Source organism: Archocentrus centrarchus, chromosome 6 (assembly GCF_007364275.1).
Source record: "Archocentrus centrarchus isolate MPI-CPG fArcCen1 chromosome 6, fArcCen1, whole genome shotgun sequence".
Lineage (NCBI taxonomy): Eukaryota > Metazoa > Chordata > Actinopteri > Cichliformes > Cichlidae > Archocentrus > Archocentrus centrarchus.
Window position 1 is genome coordinate 8696239 of NC_044351.1, and position 17115 is coordinate 8713353.

Consider the following 17115-nt stretch of genomic DNA (forward strand, 5'->3'; position numbering starts at 1 on the left):
GATGATGTGGGGGTCACATCAGAGAAGTTACAAGAGGTGGAAGAATGGGTTACACAGAAAGATGAGACAAAGAATGCAAGTGTGGGAAATAATCCGTCGCAGGCAGATGAGGACTCCAGCTCTGTACTTGCCGAACACCTAATCAGTAGCAAGACGGACGATCAAGTACAAAAACATGAACGCAAATCTGTGAACTATCTAAAGGTATCTGAAGGCTTCTATAGTCAGCCTACTGAAGCAGTAGCGCTATGATAGTGTTAGATATGGAAGAGCAAAAGTTAGGCTGTGACTTGCTTGTTAGTGCATTGTTGTTTCCTCCTCCTGCACTGTCCATTGACCCAGTGTTCCCAGTGGTTTCTGCACGCCCTTTGTAAGATTTTTCTGCTGCTACAGTTTCAATTTCATTTCATAACATTTAAATTCTGGTTCATTCTGTGCCTTTGCCATCCTCTAGACTTCAGGAAGAGGCACCAGCACTCCGTCACAGAGAGATCAGGGCCTCCAAAAAGAAAACCTCAAGCTGGCCTCTGAAAACCTGGAGCTGCGCTTTCAGCTGGAGCAGACCAACAGAGACCTGCCGAGACTCAAGGTAGAGAGAGCTGTTCAGTGCAGCACTGCTGCTGTGGATAATCATTTTTCAAAAGGAAGATGTCAATATTTATAGGATCTCACTTTTTCCATGTTGTTCTCAAGAGTTTGATGAAAAGATCGATACCACTCTGTTCAGCACAGGCACAAATATCCATGAATTTTGTGCCTCAACTTTTTTGTATAAATGTTACAAACTGCAGTTCTTGGAGAGCCCGTTTGGCAGAAACCCGAGTGTGAACGCGACAGTAGCATCATAATGGTTTTTTTTTTCTCTTAGCATCACATTATGAGCTTTTGTTAATTATTTTATTAATAATTTGGTTTGGACATACTGGAATTTTTTTTTTTTTTCCTTTTCACAGAATCAAGTTGCAGACCTTAAAGAGATGTGCAATGCACTGAAAAAGGAAAAGACAGAAGTAGAAAAAAAGCTGGCTCACATACGTGGTGTAAGTTTTTCCTTTAGGTACATGATCGTTAAAATAACTGAAAATAAATCTATACATATGAATTAAAACAAACAAAATATCATTGAAATACATCTAATAAGAAAATGAACTCGTTCTATTCCAAAGTGTGATTTGTTCTGTGTTCCTCATCAGGCCGGCCACAGTGGGAAAACGGTACCTGAGCTTGAGAAGACAATTGGGCTGATGAAGAAGGTGGTGGAAAGGGTGCAGAGGGAAAATGAAACCCTGAAGAAATCCAGTGCACCCATGAATCAAGACAAAGTCGCTGCCTTGCAGAAAGAAAATGAGAAGCTAAAGGTTGCTAAGATCTGTCTCGTCTCAGACATCATGTACATTCCTTTGGATACGTTAGCATCTCTGTTCTGTAACTGCAGCTGACAGTAAGCATTGTCTTCTAGGCTGACTATGAGACACTGAAGCGTGAGGCTGAAACTGAGCTCAATTCAAAACTTGAATCCAAAACCAAAGGACTGGAGAAAATAGTGATCGCAAATGAACGTCTTCGCAAAGAGATTAAAAGGGTAACTTCACTTATGACTTGTTAAAAAGACTTGTTTTAAAGAAACAGTGTTATTTATTACACAAAAACTAAACTGAATGCATGTTTTCCTCTTTTATCTCCCCTGGATGTGCACGTTTCACACTGCAACAGGAAATGGAGGCTGCAGAAAGGCTGAGAGTGACCAAGACAACTTTAGAAGTGGCAAACGAGAAGCTCGAGGCCGAGCTGGAAGACACCAAGCGAAGACTGAGGGAAGCCCTGTCCCGACCCATCACTGAGGGAGTGGACACTAAGACCTTGAAGTCATCTGTGGTAACCAGGTCAGCAAGACTCAAAAGTAATTTATGCTGCATAATAGATTGGCGCTGATCCATTTTCTATGGCAGCCCCATGCTCAAGCTTTAATAAGACAATATTCACTCAAAAGACAATATTAATAAACGACTAAGTTTATTTACTTCCTGCACAGTTTGTGATCTAACAGCTGTTTAACGTCCGTTTCTGCAGGATGTTTGAGAACAAGATGAAGGAGCTAGAGAAGGAACTCTCCCAAAAGACTGTCAGCCTCTCTGAACTCAAACAACAGCTGAAGGAGGTGACAGAGCGTGAGGAGAGAGCTCAGATGACAATCCGACAACTTGAGGATCAGGTGTCAGACTTTAAAATGTCTAACCTGCATTTATTCATTGTTTGAGAGGGGGGGGGGGGTGCTGTATATGGTCTCCACAAATTTAGCAGTCATGATAATCTTTGGCCTTCTTTTAAACTTTCCGTTATTAGGCTCTTCTTGTCCAGCAGCTTAAGTACGTGACAGAAAGTTGTCTTTTTTTAAGTGCTGTATTTGATCCATGTGGGTTTGTCATTCTTTAGGCGGACACGTTAAAAACGTTTCCTGCCTCTGCAAAGGGTGACGCGGGACACAGGAAGGAGTTCCAGGAAATCCGGTACGTTAACTGTGCACAGAAATGGATGTAATCTGGTAATATTTGTGTCTCACTAATATTCACTTCCATTTAATTTTTTTATGCTTTATCTGAATCATCAAACTTTAAATGTTGCCTTTGACTAAACTCTGCATGTTATGTATCTGAAGACTGGTCAGCACTCAGCTGGAGAAGGAGAATGAAGAACTTAAACAAAGGATGCATGAGTACACTCAGCGATACGGCGAGACGTCCTCTACGCTGGGTGAGTCTGCACGCTACTTCAATGTGGAGCTTGGTACACCTTGTTATCTGTGATGTACAGGATACTCTCAGGCAGAATAGTGATTTCAGTGCTTTCCTCTTGTACTCACAGATTACAGGAAACTCAAAAAACTTCTGCAGGCAGCTGAAACTGAAAAAACTAAACTTCAAGACGAAGTCACGAAGCTGAAAAAGGAACTGGGGAACTTTGACCCGGCATTTTTCGATGAAATTGAAGACCTGAAATATAACTACAACTTAGAAGTGAAAAAGAATATTCTGTTGGAGGAGCAGCTGAAGAAGGTGTGTAAACAGTTTGGAGTAAAGGCAGAAATGCCCCATGTGTCCATCAGTTAATCAGGGGGACTGTCCCTTTTAATGGAGTTAGGAATATTAAACAATTTTTAAACGCCGGCAAACACTAATTTAATGCTTTTACAAATCACATTCCTTGGAGATTTGAGGACGGAGTTTCTTTTCAAATGGCACAATACTTTTTTCCACCCCTAAGGAAAATGTTTTTTGTTGATATGTAAACAGTAACTTATTGTTTGGAGAATGTAGATTTTTACGTAACATGTAAGATTTTGTTTTTTTTATGTACTGTTAGTCATTTTTGTATTCTATCAGAGAAAAATAAGTTAAATAAAATGTTTACATTCTCATTATTTATTCTTCACTCAGTAACAGATGAGTTGTGTAAATGGGTCATTGTTAAGAACTAAAAATGCCAAGTTGGTCACTTATTTTAACATTAAAGAACATTAACACATCTCTGCAAAACAAGTGCAAAACTGTCTTTTTTGACTAAACTCTACATGTTATGTATCTGAAGACAAGTGCAAAGCTTTTAATTCACTCCTCTGTTCATTTTTGGTGCTAAACGTTTTCAGTCACTTTTCACATTTCTTCCATGAACTGCTCACTCACTGTCAACTGCTCCCATTCTTTCATGTTTTCAAAAAGCAGCAGTTCATAATCAGCGTCCTTCATCTGCTTCTGTGGAATAAACGGACTGCTCTAAACAGTGGATTTTAAATCACTCACATGGAATTACAGGTGAAATACCAGGGAGCCGTCAGTGGCAGGTCCTCACAGAATACGAAGAGAAGGGAACTTTGTTTTCTCTGTGTGCGCTCACAGCTCAAAGTGGATGTCCTGGAGCCGGCTGAAGCAGTGTCCGTTTAGTGTTAAAAAGGATGTAAACAAGTCCGTGCTGTCAAACGCGTCGACACGAATGACCACCGGCCTGTTACCAAGGCAGGTGTCCTCTTCTGGCCACCTCAGTCCCAGGTGATGACGATGAACCTAACAACACACACACACACACACACACACACACACACACGAGAGAGAGAGCTCAGTGTCTGATTTCACATGCACACTGAAGCATGACAGCAGCTCTTTCTGTAAATTACTTATGGCAACTCAATCTTTTAATACAGCCATTTATCTATTATTCAGCACATGAAATGTATTTATTTTATACTACATCAAACTGTTTACACTGACGAATGAAGTCATCCCACCTTGATGAGAGTGCCGTCACTGCAGTGCCAGACGATCCCCTCAACCCGACCGTCCGGATTCTCCCGGAACCAGGAGCGCAGCTGCTGGAAGTCCACAGGTGGTGGGTTTCTGATTGGAATGCTGCCGTGAGTCACCAGGCAGTGGACAGGCTGCTTCTTGCTGCCCAATCCTGTTTGTACAATATGAATGAACTTTAGTTTAAAAGGCTTAAAATGAAGGTTGTCATCTTGGTAGACACTGTGATGACTGGCAGGGTGTTACAACAGCTCCTGATTTTGAGTCTTTTTTTTTTTCATTTAATAACTATCACCCAATAAAGTTAACTGATGCGACCATTAATTGTAATTCCAAGCCGCAGACTACAAGACAGATGTAACTACCATCACCCACTGCTTTGTTAAATCCCACAGTAAAACTTTAAGTGTTTTTGCCGCTGCAATCTTAGCTTTGTATTGTAAACAGACTCAGATGTGGGATGTGGTTACAAACACAACCCTGAGTTTAAAAAACATCCCTCCCTCAGAGTTCAAATAAAAAGCTAAGTGGACTCACCATAAGGGTTTCCGTTGACGTTGGTTCCAATAAGCTCCAGTGTTTGTTCCTGGAGCTCGGCTAATGGGACTGCTGTGATTTCTAACATGTCTTCATTGTCACAACAAGGCCTGAGAACAAGAGCAGTCCCAGCTTTGTAATCCACCACAGAGGAGTGCCAGCAGTACTGCCTGTTGTCCTTCTCCACTGGAACCCAGCCTAAATATTTACAAGAACAAAAATCAGCCGTCACCACACTGATGGTTTCCATGTGAAAGATGATGCTTACACATTTTTACACCTAAACCTCCGATTATGAATCTATTTGACATGTAACTACATTCGCTTTGGGTGATGCAGCTGATTACACTGCATATAAATGAAAATAATAAGTAAGAACCTGGAATATGTCCGTGTTCATCAGGTACTGGATGGCCGTTGTGATGTTTGACTCTGTGAGCTGGGATCCAGGTCTCCGGCACGGTTTTAAAATCTTCCTCTATGTTCCACATGAAACCTGAAAGCCCAGAGAAATCTTATCCACTGGTAAATAGGTACTGTGTTAATATTTTCCAGGCATTTTTTTTTTTTTTTTGGTCATTTAACATTCATATAGTTTGGTCCATACGTTTCTGGACAATGACACTTTTTTTTTTTGTAATTTTGTCTGCAACACCACTGTGGATTTAAAATCGTACAATCAAGATGTGATGGAAGTGCAGACTAACCATTTTATTTCAAGGGGTCTAACAAAAGTTTTGCATCAAACACTTTAAAGAGCCTCCACAGTTTTGGGGAAAAATATCTGGACAGATGAAACCAAGATGAACTTGTACTGGAATGATGGAAAGACAACAGCATGGAGAAAGAAAAGCTTATGATCCAAAGCAGACCACATCATATGTCAAACATGATGCTACCGCATGGGCAACTGTGGCTGCCAACAGAACTAGGTCGCTGCTGACAGAAGTGGCAGGATGAACTGAGAAGTGTACAGAGGTGTACTCTGCTCACATTCAGACAAATACTGCAAAACTGATCAGACTGTGCTTCAAATGGATAAAGACCCAAAGCGTACTGCAAAAAAAAGGTAATTTACCTTTACAACTCTTGTGCAAATGTTGGTACTTTTTAAACCTCTTCTCTGCTTGTTTGTTGGGTCTTCTGTCCAGTCGAGCCCAGAGATAAGGCTGCCCTAAAGCAAACGAAAAAAAATTCTAATTAGTAGCATTTTGCTTGTTACACAGAAAAAAAAAAAAAAATCAAGTTCAAACTCAGAGATGAAGCAGCTGGCAAGGATACAATAATCCACTCACCATTATAAACTGTAACATAACAGCAGGTACCATCAAGTTTTTCTGTGGCAAATGCACCATCTATGTTAGCCTCCAGAGCAACAGGGTTCACATTTTCAGTGGCAACAACCTGAAATTGCTAAAGAGAGGCAGACACACATTTGACCAGTGTAAGAGACAACTGAAGATGATTATGCCCAATATTAGCAAATGTATTAGAAGAATGAGTGTAAAAATTACTTATCTAGATATTAGCCCGTACCCCCCCCCCCCCCCCCCTCGTTTTTTTTTTTCCCCCAATTAAAAGGGAACTTTATTAAAGAACCACCAACAGTCTTTATTCATTACCTGAGCCACAGCCAGGTTGCTTACATGATTATGCTGACCTTGAATCAGTACATAATAATAAGTCCCATGAAAACTGATTCTCTCGAAGGATCTTCTTTATTAACAGGTACTGTTTTAAACAAATGACACTCCAGTTTCTGGGCATTTTCAAAACAACATGAGTACAAGCCGGCAATTATCACAACTTAAAGATACCAAATAACAGTTGGGGAATCCAGATGAGGTGCCGGTGAAGCTCTTCAGGGAGTGTCATCATCATGGTGTCATCATTACGGCAAGATTAAAGACTTCTTTAAGGTTTTAGATGGAAGTTTGGTAAGGTGTATCAGTTTGGTACAGGATTTAAAAACACCTCCATATTGTTTGGCATATACCAGGGGTGTCCAAAATCCGGCCCGTGGGCCAAATACAGCCCGAGCTCAGATTTTATGTGGCCCGCACGTTTCTTCAAAAAATGTGTTATTTTTGGCCCGTCAGCACAAACAATGAATATAACTCAGCATGCAAGTTCTTCTTTTTAACTCATGGAGGCAGTGTTGTGTAACAGATCTCTGTCAACTGCTTCAAAACCTCTAGAAGAAGAAGACTGACTGCTTGACCAATCACAGCCCATGCTGTGGTGTAGCTTTGATGGGGGTCATAGGTGGCACGGGGGGCTCTGCGGGTGTACACTGCTCATTTGACACTTATGAAAACATCACCAAAGCAAGTGATCAAGTGGCTATGTTTGACTGCTAAACATGGCAAAAGACTGCATTACAAAAATAGCTGAACACATTTGCCCTGAGAAGAAGGCAAAGTTTGCTAAGGTTTGCCAGTTTGGAACACTGTGGCTCGCAGAATTGAAGCGCTATCATCACACGTTAACAGACAACTGGGAGAGAAGCCAACAAACTTTGATTTTTATTTTGTTTTTCGTTAGCCGTCGAGGAAAAGATGCAGAAATGAGCCAACTAATGCACACCCTTTGAAATGAAGCTGCAACTTTTCCAGAGACACTTGTCACAAATGAAGCCCTCCACACTTCCCATCTCTGCGGGATGTCACGATTGGCAATACGGGCATGCAAACAAAGCGGTATGCAGCAGTCATCACATCCCTCGCTGGTAAGTTCAACGACCATTTTTGGGATTTCGCCACTACTGAAAAGAACATGTTGATGTTTGACCCTGATGCCGCTTCACCTCACCTGCAGCTACACCTGCAGTTGGAGCTGACTGAGCTTCAGCGTGACAGCCGACACCAGCATCTCTCTGCCTCTGTCTCTCGTGCCTTTTTATTGGTGTTGCGCCAAAAACTCAGAGGCTGTTTTTAAACTGTTGTAAATTACTTTTTGGCCAATAATCTGTCAAACATATCACTCATGAATGATATTAATTCGGTTTGAGCGAGAAAGAATATTCCTGTCCCAAGTTAGAAGCTACAATCACTTTTTGGCAAAGTGACTTTTATATATTCTTTATTTATCACAGCACAAACTCTCATTGACATTAAAAATGTATTTTTTCAGAGAGATCCGACCAAGACGGCAGCAGACGTTGCAACAAATTTAACATTACAGCTCTATAAAGATATTTGAAGAGGGCAAAAAGGTCTGGAGTGATTATAATGTCGATACAATAACACAGTCATAAAGACACTTGCAAAACAGGTCATTTCTTTATATATAAACCCTTCATAAATCCTGTTGACTGATGTCTATTTAACAATATAAGTCAAGACATTACACATCAAAAACACAAAAATATCAATCACTATTGAAAAATGATCACTTTTTTGGCACAACAACAGCACCTGGATAAGATCAAGTTTCCACAGATGTGAACATTTGCAAAGAAAATGTTCAGCTTGTTTGGCTCCACATGTTTCTGCGAGCTGAGTTTCTCTGTTCTGATTTTAAACAAAAACCGCTTGAGATCAAGACCAAGTGACTCCCACCTATGTGACATTTTATGCATGTCTACCACTGCTCTCGAAACAGACCTGTCCTATGTACTAAGATCAGATCTCAGTTTCACCCTTCACATAAGTGTCAGTAGCTTACCTGCTGCTCTGTTATCAGAAATACACAGAGTTTCTGTATGTTTTAAATTTCTGCTGGAAATTCAGACAGCTTTTGTGGTTACTTGGTATTTGTTTGGAAATGAAAACATTAAACAACAGAATATTTATATGCATCTTTTATAATTGAAAATAATGTCATCAGGGACTGCTGGCCCTCCTTGAAAAAAGTTTGGACTGTTTTACGTCAAAGTACACCATATAGACAAAAAAAAAAGGTCAAGTTTTCTAACAGAAAATTCCTCGTTGTTGAAACCTCCTGTAAAGCAATTTGTCATGTTTACAAAACACACTGTTGGCTGTGGCTCAGGAGGTAAAGCAGGTCATGACGGAAGGTCGGTGGTTCGATTCCAGGCTGCTCCAGTCTTGGGCAAGATACTGAACCCCAAGTTGCTCTCCGATGCAACCGTCGGAGTACCAATGTGTGTGAATGTTAGATAGAATTGCTCTTTGTTTACATTATCTAAGTCAGTGCGGTGCTCTAGCTTACAGTACCAGGCCGGGTAGGACCTGACCTGCGTCTTCATGCAGGAAGAAAGGGGAAGCTCAGTCACCCACCGTGCTTAAATGTCAGTTCCTCTAAAATAAAACGGTGTGTTCACGCTTCTCCATGCTAACTGTAGCAGCAGCACATCCCCATAACAAACCTACTGTGCTGGTAATAACGTGTCTGCAGCTGCTCTCACCTGACAGTCGCGTTTTCGGGACTGTTCTTCCTTCACGGCAGTCAGAAAAACACACGGTATTTTCTGCTGAACGGAGCCCAGACGCCGCATTTCGTGCATTTCCTACGAAAGCTGCAACGTAATGCTTGTAAATACAGGTGATCAGAGGAGAAAAATCAGCTGCAGTTTGGTTTTGGGGTTGTCTTCTTCTTCTCCGCTGGTAAAATGCCGTTGCGCACGTAATTAAATGACTCATTAGCACCGCCATGTTGCAGCCCCCGTAACAACATGTATCGACTACATTTCTTCTAATAGGACAAAACTGAAGACTGGTTCATATGAAATATATGTGATTGGAAGCCTGTAGATAACGTTAAGGCTATTTTATATAAAATATATGCAATTTTAATATGCGTAATTAACGTGAAATAGCTCTGAAATTATTAAAATAGATCACAATTAAATATATTTGCATAAATTTCACATAAAAATGTGTGTTAATTACATGTAATTCTAATAAATATAATTAAGTTGACAACAATTTCATGTGGAAATATATGGACTTTTAACACTTGTAAATAACTTTAAGGCCATTCATATTCATTCATATTCATATTTTATTTCCCTTATAGTTATAGCATTACTTTGAAAGCTTGCGGTCCTTCAGTTGTTTGTTAGTCTCCGTTGTCCCTAATACACATCATAAATGTAATTTTTTTTTTAAACAAGATTAGTGTCCAAAATATTTTGGCAAATTATGATGTTTGCATTTTATTTTTCCAGTGCACAGCACCATGAGAAAAGCATCTGCTCCAAATTCATTCTGCTGCATGACAACAAGCCTAAACATAGAGCCAGAGTTACACAGAGCTGTCTTCAGCCAGGAGAAGAACACGACTTCTGCAACAGATTGTGTCTGCTCCTGGCATCTGCGCATATATTAACAATGACTTTGATCAGTACAACAAACCCGCCAAAGAATTTATAATCTAAATCATCTTCTAATCTCATATTTATCAGGTAACACAGTTGCTCCTACAAAAACCTGCACAGAATCGCCATACTACTCTGAAGAGTTTGCTTTCATATCTGGCTTCACACACAGCATTATATCACTGGAGTACTTCCTGTATGATTCTTCCTCTTCATCATCATCTTCTTGTCCATACTGGTTGTGTAGGCCCATCTCACTGTCAGTGCACTTCCACATCTCTGTCTCCATCTCATCCATCTGCTGCCCCTGATACAAGCAGCTGAAAACATAGCTTTTCCAAAAAGAGAGGAAAAAGTTTTTCATAAAAGACAATATATGTGAATTACATCATTATTGCATTCTCTAGTGTTCTAAATATTCTTCTACAGAATACCTACCAAAATCTGTACAACAAAACTTTCTCTGTTTTAAAATGAATGTTATACATGGGGAAATGTTTGTGAAGTAGTTTAAGCCATTCAGATTATCTGAAAACATTACTCACAATTTATAGTACCACATAATGCTTGCTGTTGTCAGGAGCAGGAGAACGATGCCAAGAATGATAAGTGCTGTATCTAAACCTGATAAAGAAAAAACAAAGACAAGCAAAGATATGAGAACACCAGGTCCACCCCACATGAGCATCCCTCCCCATCATATGTTTGGAAAAAATAAAGTAAAGAAGCTAATTTGATAAAGTCGTTTTTTTTTTTTAAATGATGCCTTATTATATGAATGAAACAATGAAAAAAGAAACAGTGTCATAAAAAGTGAAGAACATACCTTCTAGAGAAGGTTTAGCAGTGCTTTCAGGCTGTGGCAGCAGTGACTCAGAGGAAACAGGGAAATTAAAGGCATGAGTGGAAGCAGTAAAGATAAAAGTGAGAGCAGAGGATGTGGTTAGGGGAGGCAAAGAGACAGGAACAGGGGTTGAGAAAGTTGTAAGAGAAGGGGGGGGAGAAGAGGAAATCCCAGCTGACTGCGATGTCTCGATGGGGACAGCAGAAGCTGACGCTGAGGGTGTCGACTGAGGAGGTTTTGTTGTTATTGGCTTTTTTGTTGAGGACATGGGCTTAGTTGTTGATGCGACCGAAGGTGTGGAAGATGTTGAGGTTCGAGTTAGAGCTGTCGGCGGCGTTGAAGACGTGGAGGATTGTGGGCTGGCTGTTGTCTCCAAATCTGTTAGTGCTGAGAAAATAAAAGGCTGACAGTTCTATTAAAGTGATCAGATCGCTGACATCGTTATTAGGAAAAAGGCTGATAATTACAGACAGAATTCCACAAATAATATTTTAGACGCTTTACGTTAAAACCACTGACAGATCAAGTATATCACACTGATCATTTCATTACATTGGTATGTGTCACTCAGGGACCTTTGGTCCTGGCCATTAGATGTTATTTGACATATTCCACCTATTAGATATCATACAGATCAGATGTGTAAAGCTCAGTTCAGTTATTTAAAAAAACTGAAACTTAACACAAAATATGGATGTATTGACATTTATAGTGTACATTAGCCTATCAAGCTAAGAAAATAAACAGTACCAGATGCGTTGAAGCAGAAGACACCAAACAGTTTATTTGCTGGTGCTTTCCATTTCACCAGCCCCGTTTTGCCCGCGCCACAATTCTTTGTGGATGAAATTCGTGGGATGACTGCAGTCTGCTCGGCTATCCAGCCATATCTGTTAAAATTGTAAAAAATAAAAAAAAAAATAAAAATAGGCAAGGCAACTCACTAAAATATCAAATAAATTGGACAATTGACTGGCAAGCAGCTTCGTGGCTTGGTGAGGCGTGTTCCCTCATTATTCTCTTACAAATTAAGCAGATAAACGATCTGGAGTTGATTCCATGTGTGAAACAACAAAATAAACTTATTAGAGAGATAGGAAAAAAAACATCAGGAGAGAATGGTGGGAAGGGAAAACTGAGAAACAGCTCACGATCTGACATGTGAAACATTATCTGTCAAATGTGGGTTTCAGACTTCAGGCAGTCACTGAGTCCAAAGGATTTTCATCCAAGTAATAAAAACAACTGTCATGTTTAAAGTTATGTTAGTCAGTTACTTCTGAGCCACTGAAAACTGGGGATTGTGTGTAAAAAGGGCTTCAATTCATAAATAGTTAAAGCAAAATTTAAATGCTACTGTGGCAGTGTACTGAGGCAAAATTACAAAAATGTGTCATTGACCAAATAGATATGGACATGTTTATACTAAACAGGGCTCTTGTTTATTTGGGGTAGTTATTTTATTTTTTTAATTTTTTCTATAATTCAATATCTTTATGGCATTGCTGGGTTCAAATTGTGCAATGCATTTGATTCAATCACCTGTTTTTGTATATTATTTAATAATCTAAAAGCTGCATATGTGTCATATGCTTTCGGCCTACTTGCATGTCTCCAGTCCATCCTGTACCGCTTTTGTCATCTGGATTTCGGACGCTATGGTGACATTCAGAGAAAGACAGGCATCACTGGCAGAGGTGAAGTTCAAGGTGTAGGTTTCTCCTTCAATAAGCAGGAAGACTCCAGTGGCTCTGTAACTCTGAGAGATGACTACAGAAAAATTAATTGAGAAGAATTCATTAAGAATAACATTGGAAAGATGGATGGATGGATGGATGGATGGATGGATGGATGGATGGATGGATGGATGGATGGATGGATGGATGGATGGATGGAGGGGATGGATGGATGATGGATGGATGGATGGATGGATGGAGGATGATAGATGGATGGATGGAGATGGATGGATGATGGATGGATGGATGGATGGAGGATGGATGGATGGATGGATGGATGGATGGATGGATGGATGGAGGATGGATGGCTGGATGGATGGATGGATGGATGGATGGATGGATGGATGGATGGATAGGATGTGTATGGATGGATGGATGGATGAGGATGGATGGATAGATGGATGGATGGATGGATGGATAGATGGATGGATGGATGGATGGATGGATGGATGGATGATGGATGATGGATGGATGGATAGATGGATGGATGGATGGAGGATGGCTTGGAGGGATAGGATGGATGGATGGAGGATGGATAGATGGATGGATGGATGGATTGATGGATGGATGCGGATGGGATGGATGGATGGATAGATGGATGGATGATGGAGGATGGTATGGATGATGGATGGATGGATGGATGGATGATGGATGGATGGATGGAGGATGGATGGAGTGGATGGATGGATGGATATGAGGATGGATGGAGGATGGATGGAGGATGGATGGATGGATGGATGGATGGATGGATGGATGGAGGATGGATGGATGGATGATGGATGGATGGATGGATGGATGGATGGATGGATGGATGGATGGATGGATGGATGGATGGATGGAGGATGGATGGATGGAGGATGGAAAAGAAGAATGGATTTCATGCTTACAGTCCTTTGAAAAGCCTTATGATCTGTCATTTATATTATCATAAAGTATACATTGCACCTTATGGGTAAAGCACAGTGTGTATGAGAGTGATCTGCTGCATAAAGAAAGAATCAATGGTACGAGCACTCACAGACTCCTTGTACAACAAAGAACACTCAATAAAAAATAAAAAATTGAAGTTTGGTTTTTTTCTTATCTCTTGTTAACATTTTACAGTTGTCTGACAATGGCAGCAAAAGATGGCTTAAAGTTTAATGTCACAGAAGGAGCGAAACATCTTAAAAATATTCCTTTAACAATGAAATCTGATGGTAATCTTGAAAACATTTTGAAAACATGTTCAAATATTTTGACGACTATGCAATTTTAGAATTTAAAAAGCTAGATCTGTGGAATATCCCAGGATTAGGTCTAAACGCAAAGGCAGAAGCAACCAAACCAAAAACTTACCTTTACTCAAAGTGGATTCAGAGGTTTGTAAAAACAGGGCAAAAAACACAAGCAAAAATGGTGCCAAGCAACAAAGTCTTGCCATGTCTTGTATGACAGAATATAACTCAAGTGGATGGTGGTGCTGAAGAAACAGATAAACTGAAGCACAGGGGGAAGCCTCAGAACACATGTGACAGGGAGGACAAGAGGAAACAGGAAAACAAGGTCAAATCTGCTCTTTGGCCTGTTAGGAGATAACACACACACACACACACACACACACACACACACACACACACACACACACACACACACACACACACACACACACACACACACAAAAGATCTTGACACTAGCTCTCTAAATGTGGCTGTGATCAAATTATAGAAACATGACATATATATATATATAACACTTAGCACTAAGCTCATTAGCAATAAAAACAAATCAAGGATTTCCAAAACAGAGATACAAGAAGTTGGGAGTTATATAAGAGAAACAAATAAAGAAGATCATTATTTTATATTGTGAGGATAATCGGGTCAGTTGGGTTTAGAATTGCTTCATTAAAAAAAAAAAAGAAACTTTCCTTTTCAGACAGATATGGATAAAGAAGCAGACTTAAATGTTGTTTTCTGTTTTCATGCATTTGGACTTTTTCTGCTTTGAAAGCACTTTTGCCAAAGGTATGTTTGTCCCTCACAGCCAATAGGAAAAGGAACTTCCTCCATGCTGTTCCTCTGCTTGTCTTCACTTTTGCTGTCTGTACCAATTTTCTCTTTTTCCCTCTGTAATCATTTGGAGGTCTCCTGAGTGTTTCTACGATGTTTCAAATCATCACAGAGGAGCAGCAGCGTGTCCCGTGGCACACATGAAATGAATACCACTGCGTATGGCTCGATCTATTTGTATTTTTAGTGCAGTGAGGGAAAGCAGTGAGGGGCTGTGTGTTGATATGTGTGTTGATAACCACGTGTTCCACCTTAAGCCTAATAAAATTAATTGAATTTAACTAAATAGATTTGAGGCATGGCTGCAGGCTTGCGGGCATGTTTGCATGTTGTCTCTGTGCCTTTGTGGATTCTCTCTGGGTGCTCCGGCTTCCTCCCAAAGTCCAAAGACACGCTTGTTAGATCATAAATCGGCAGTAGCTGTGAATGTGAGAGTTTGTGGCTGTCTGCCTCTGTTAGCTCTCACGGCATCGTTTGGTGTGCTGGGCGTATCCCGCCTCTCACCCCAGAAATGCTGCAATAAGCTCTCCCACCCCGTGACCCTGAACTGCATAATGGGTTAAGAAAGTGATAATAAACTCATCTAATATTTGATGAGTTCTACCTGTGCAGCAGAAACACCACAGGAGTGCAAACAAATAGCCATTCTGAAGTTACACAGAATGAAATCAGATGTGTCGTGCACATTGAACAGGGCAAGTTTAAGTAGCCTGGAACATCATGTAAAACAGGTGACTGCAGTCTAGTTTTCAAGTATCTGATTAATTGTTAATTCAATGAAATACACCAAAAAACAAAAACAGGAGGATTTTGTTTTGACTGAGAAAAACACAAACCAGTTAAAACATCTTAAAAAGTGTGACAAATGTCTCCGTGAAGCATCAAGATACAAGAAATCAATTCAAAAAGAGAAGTGCAATACTCAAGACAGACATGAGGGTTCAAACTAGGGTTCAGTGACTTTTCAACTATGGATAAAATAAAACAGATGGGTACAATTAGCAAGTCTGATTATAATTGTGAAACAAAAGGGGATGCAGAGGTATACAAAGACTGTAGAAACTTCTATACATCCTGCGCTTTATGTGTTTCTTTAGCAAGCGAGCTGGAAGAATCTGTGCCAGACTGCAGAGGTGGCAGGTTTGGATCAAGCTTGAAAGTAGACGTTTTAAGGGAAGCCAATGAGGCTCTTTGTCCATGTAAAATTCTAACTATGTTAAAATAAAAAGATTTTTTATGACTGTAAGAAAAATAATTATGTCAAAGTCACAAAATACCAACACAGGCCAACAATGAGCTCCTGTTATTGCAGCATTTGGTGACACTATATATATGAAATTACAGTATTTATATTTACCTACGCATAATTAAAGGTAGGGACACTAGAATAAGGGGGTAACAAATTATACTGTAAGTAAATTTGTGGAAAAACAAACAATATTTCCCCACCTTACACTGTAGTTTTTGGGGCACAGGCCATATTATGGAGTGACTTAACCCTGCCAAGTTCCAGGAATTTACACTCCTTATGAAATTTATATTTGAATGTCTAATTATTTCTTTGTTTCTTGTAAAAACCTGGCTTGTTACCCCCTCATTCTAATGTACCTTTAAGCCTGTGTAGGTAAATATAATTACATTGTAATTTCCAATAAAATAACATTCAAATTCCATTTAATTGCAGAGGAATTAAGCCCTCAGCTGCAGGCTGTATTATAAAGTGTTACCCAGCATTTATTCTGATGTGCTCCCCCTGTGGTTAAAAAACTCCAACAAACACTGGACCTCAATATCAAAGTTATACAGTCAAACCTTAAATACAAATAGTGACATCACCGACTTTTTGAATTTCTCAGATAGCAGCGCAGGAGCCAGTTTCGCTATTAAGCAGCAACAAAGCCCAGTCTCAGCAACTTCTCACTCTGACCAGACCACAACATCAGCTGTGACGCATGAAGTTGTTGTTCTTGCCTCTGAACATGTAACATTTGCTTGTGTTTATGTAAATGTAAAATATCTGAAGATTTCATAGGAAAAAAAAAAAGGGTGATTGAATCTAAGGCTTTAAAAGAGACGGAAGGTGTCCTCATACCAAAACACAGAGACTGTTTGCCTCAGTGCATTTTCTCCTATCGAGTTACCTCATAAATGTTGAATGATGCTGGGTTGGTGACAGGATCCACCCTGTGAAACTGAGAGCTTCATTCAGGCTGCTGTTCAGTGCTCTAACTACAAACCAGGAGCCCTTGTTTTGTTTTGGTGACATTTTGGCAGAACTGCATCAGTTTTTTTTTCTCCTTTGAAATGTCAATCAGGGCCAGATCCCATACAGACCTGCAGACGGCCGGGGAGTCCTCGTTAGACGATGGT

General features: G+C 40.1%; 3 protein-coding genes across 3 annotated transcripts in view; 1 reads left to right on the plus strand and 2 right to left on the minus strand.

Annotated features, from left to right (window-relative positions):
* Positions 1 to 3157, plus strand: part of cep290 (centrosomal protein 290) — a 34340-nt gene extending 31183 nt beyond the window's left edge. The window contains exons 44-52 of the mRNA XM_030731885.1: positions 455 to 589; positions 954 to 1040; positions 1194 to 1358; positions 1460 to 1582; positions 1714 to 1883; positions 2071 to 2212; positions 2434 to 2507; positions 2657 to 2751; positions 2863 to 3157. Coding sequence (XP_030587745.1) covers positions 455 to 589; positions 954 to 1040; positions 1194 to 1358; positions 1460 to 1582; positions 1714 to 1883; positions 2071 to 2212; positions 2434 to 2507; positions 2657 to 2751; positions 2863 to 3107 — 1236 coding nt within the window. The 3' untranslated portion in view covers positions 3108 to 3157. The remainder of the gene's footprint in view (positions 1 to 454; positions 590 to 953; positions 1041 to 1193; positions 1359 to 1459; positions 1583 to 1713; positions 1884 to 2070; positions 2213 to 2433; positions 2508 to 2656; positions 2752 to 2862) is intronic.
* Positions 3158 to 3484: 327 nt separating this feature from the next.
* Positions 3485 to 9384, minus strand: rlig1 (RNA 5'-phosphate and 3'-OH ligase 1). The gene is made up of 7 exons (XM_030731884.1): positions 9202 to 9384; positions 6128 to 6245; positions 5911 to 6006; positions 5212 to 5328; positions 4833 to 5030; positions 4280 to 4449; positions 3485 to 4058 (listed from the first exon to the last, which is right to left on the minus strand). The coding sequence occupies exons 1-7, from the start codon at positions 9298 to 9300 to the stop codon at positions 3888 to 3890; spliced, it is 969 nt and encodes a 322-aa protein (XP_030587744.1). The 5' UTR covers positions 9301 to 9384; the 3' UTR covers positions 3485 to 3887.
* Positions 9385 to 9806: 422 nt separating this feature from the next.
* lyve1b (lymphatic vessel endothelial hyaluronic receptor 1b) lies at positions 9807 to 14150 on the minus strand. The gene is made up of 6 exons (XM_030732346.1): positions 14032 to 14150; positions 12562 to 12727; positions 11708 to 11847; positions 10940 to 11344; positions 10659 to 10737; positions 9807 to 10445 (listed from the first exon to the last, which is right to left on the minus strand). Exons 1-6 carry the CDS (start codon positions 14114 to 14116, stop codon positions 10244 to 10246), a joined length of 1077 nt encoding a protein of 358 aa, XP_030588206.1. The 5' UTR covers positions 14117 to 14150; the 3' UTR covers positions 9807 to 10243.
* Positions 14151 to 17115: the final 2965 nt, after the last annotated feature.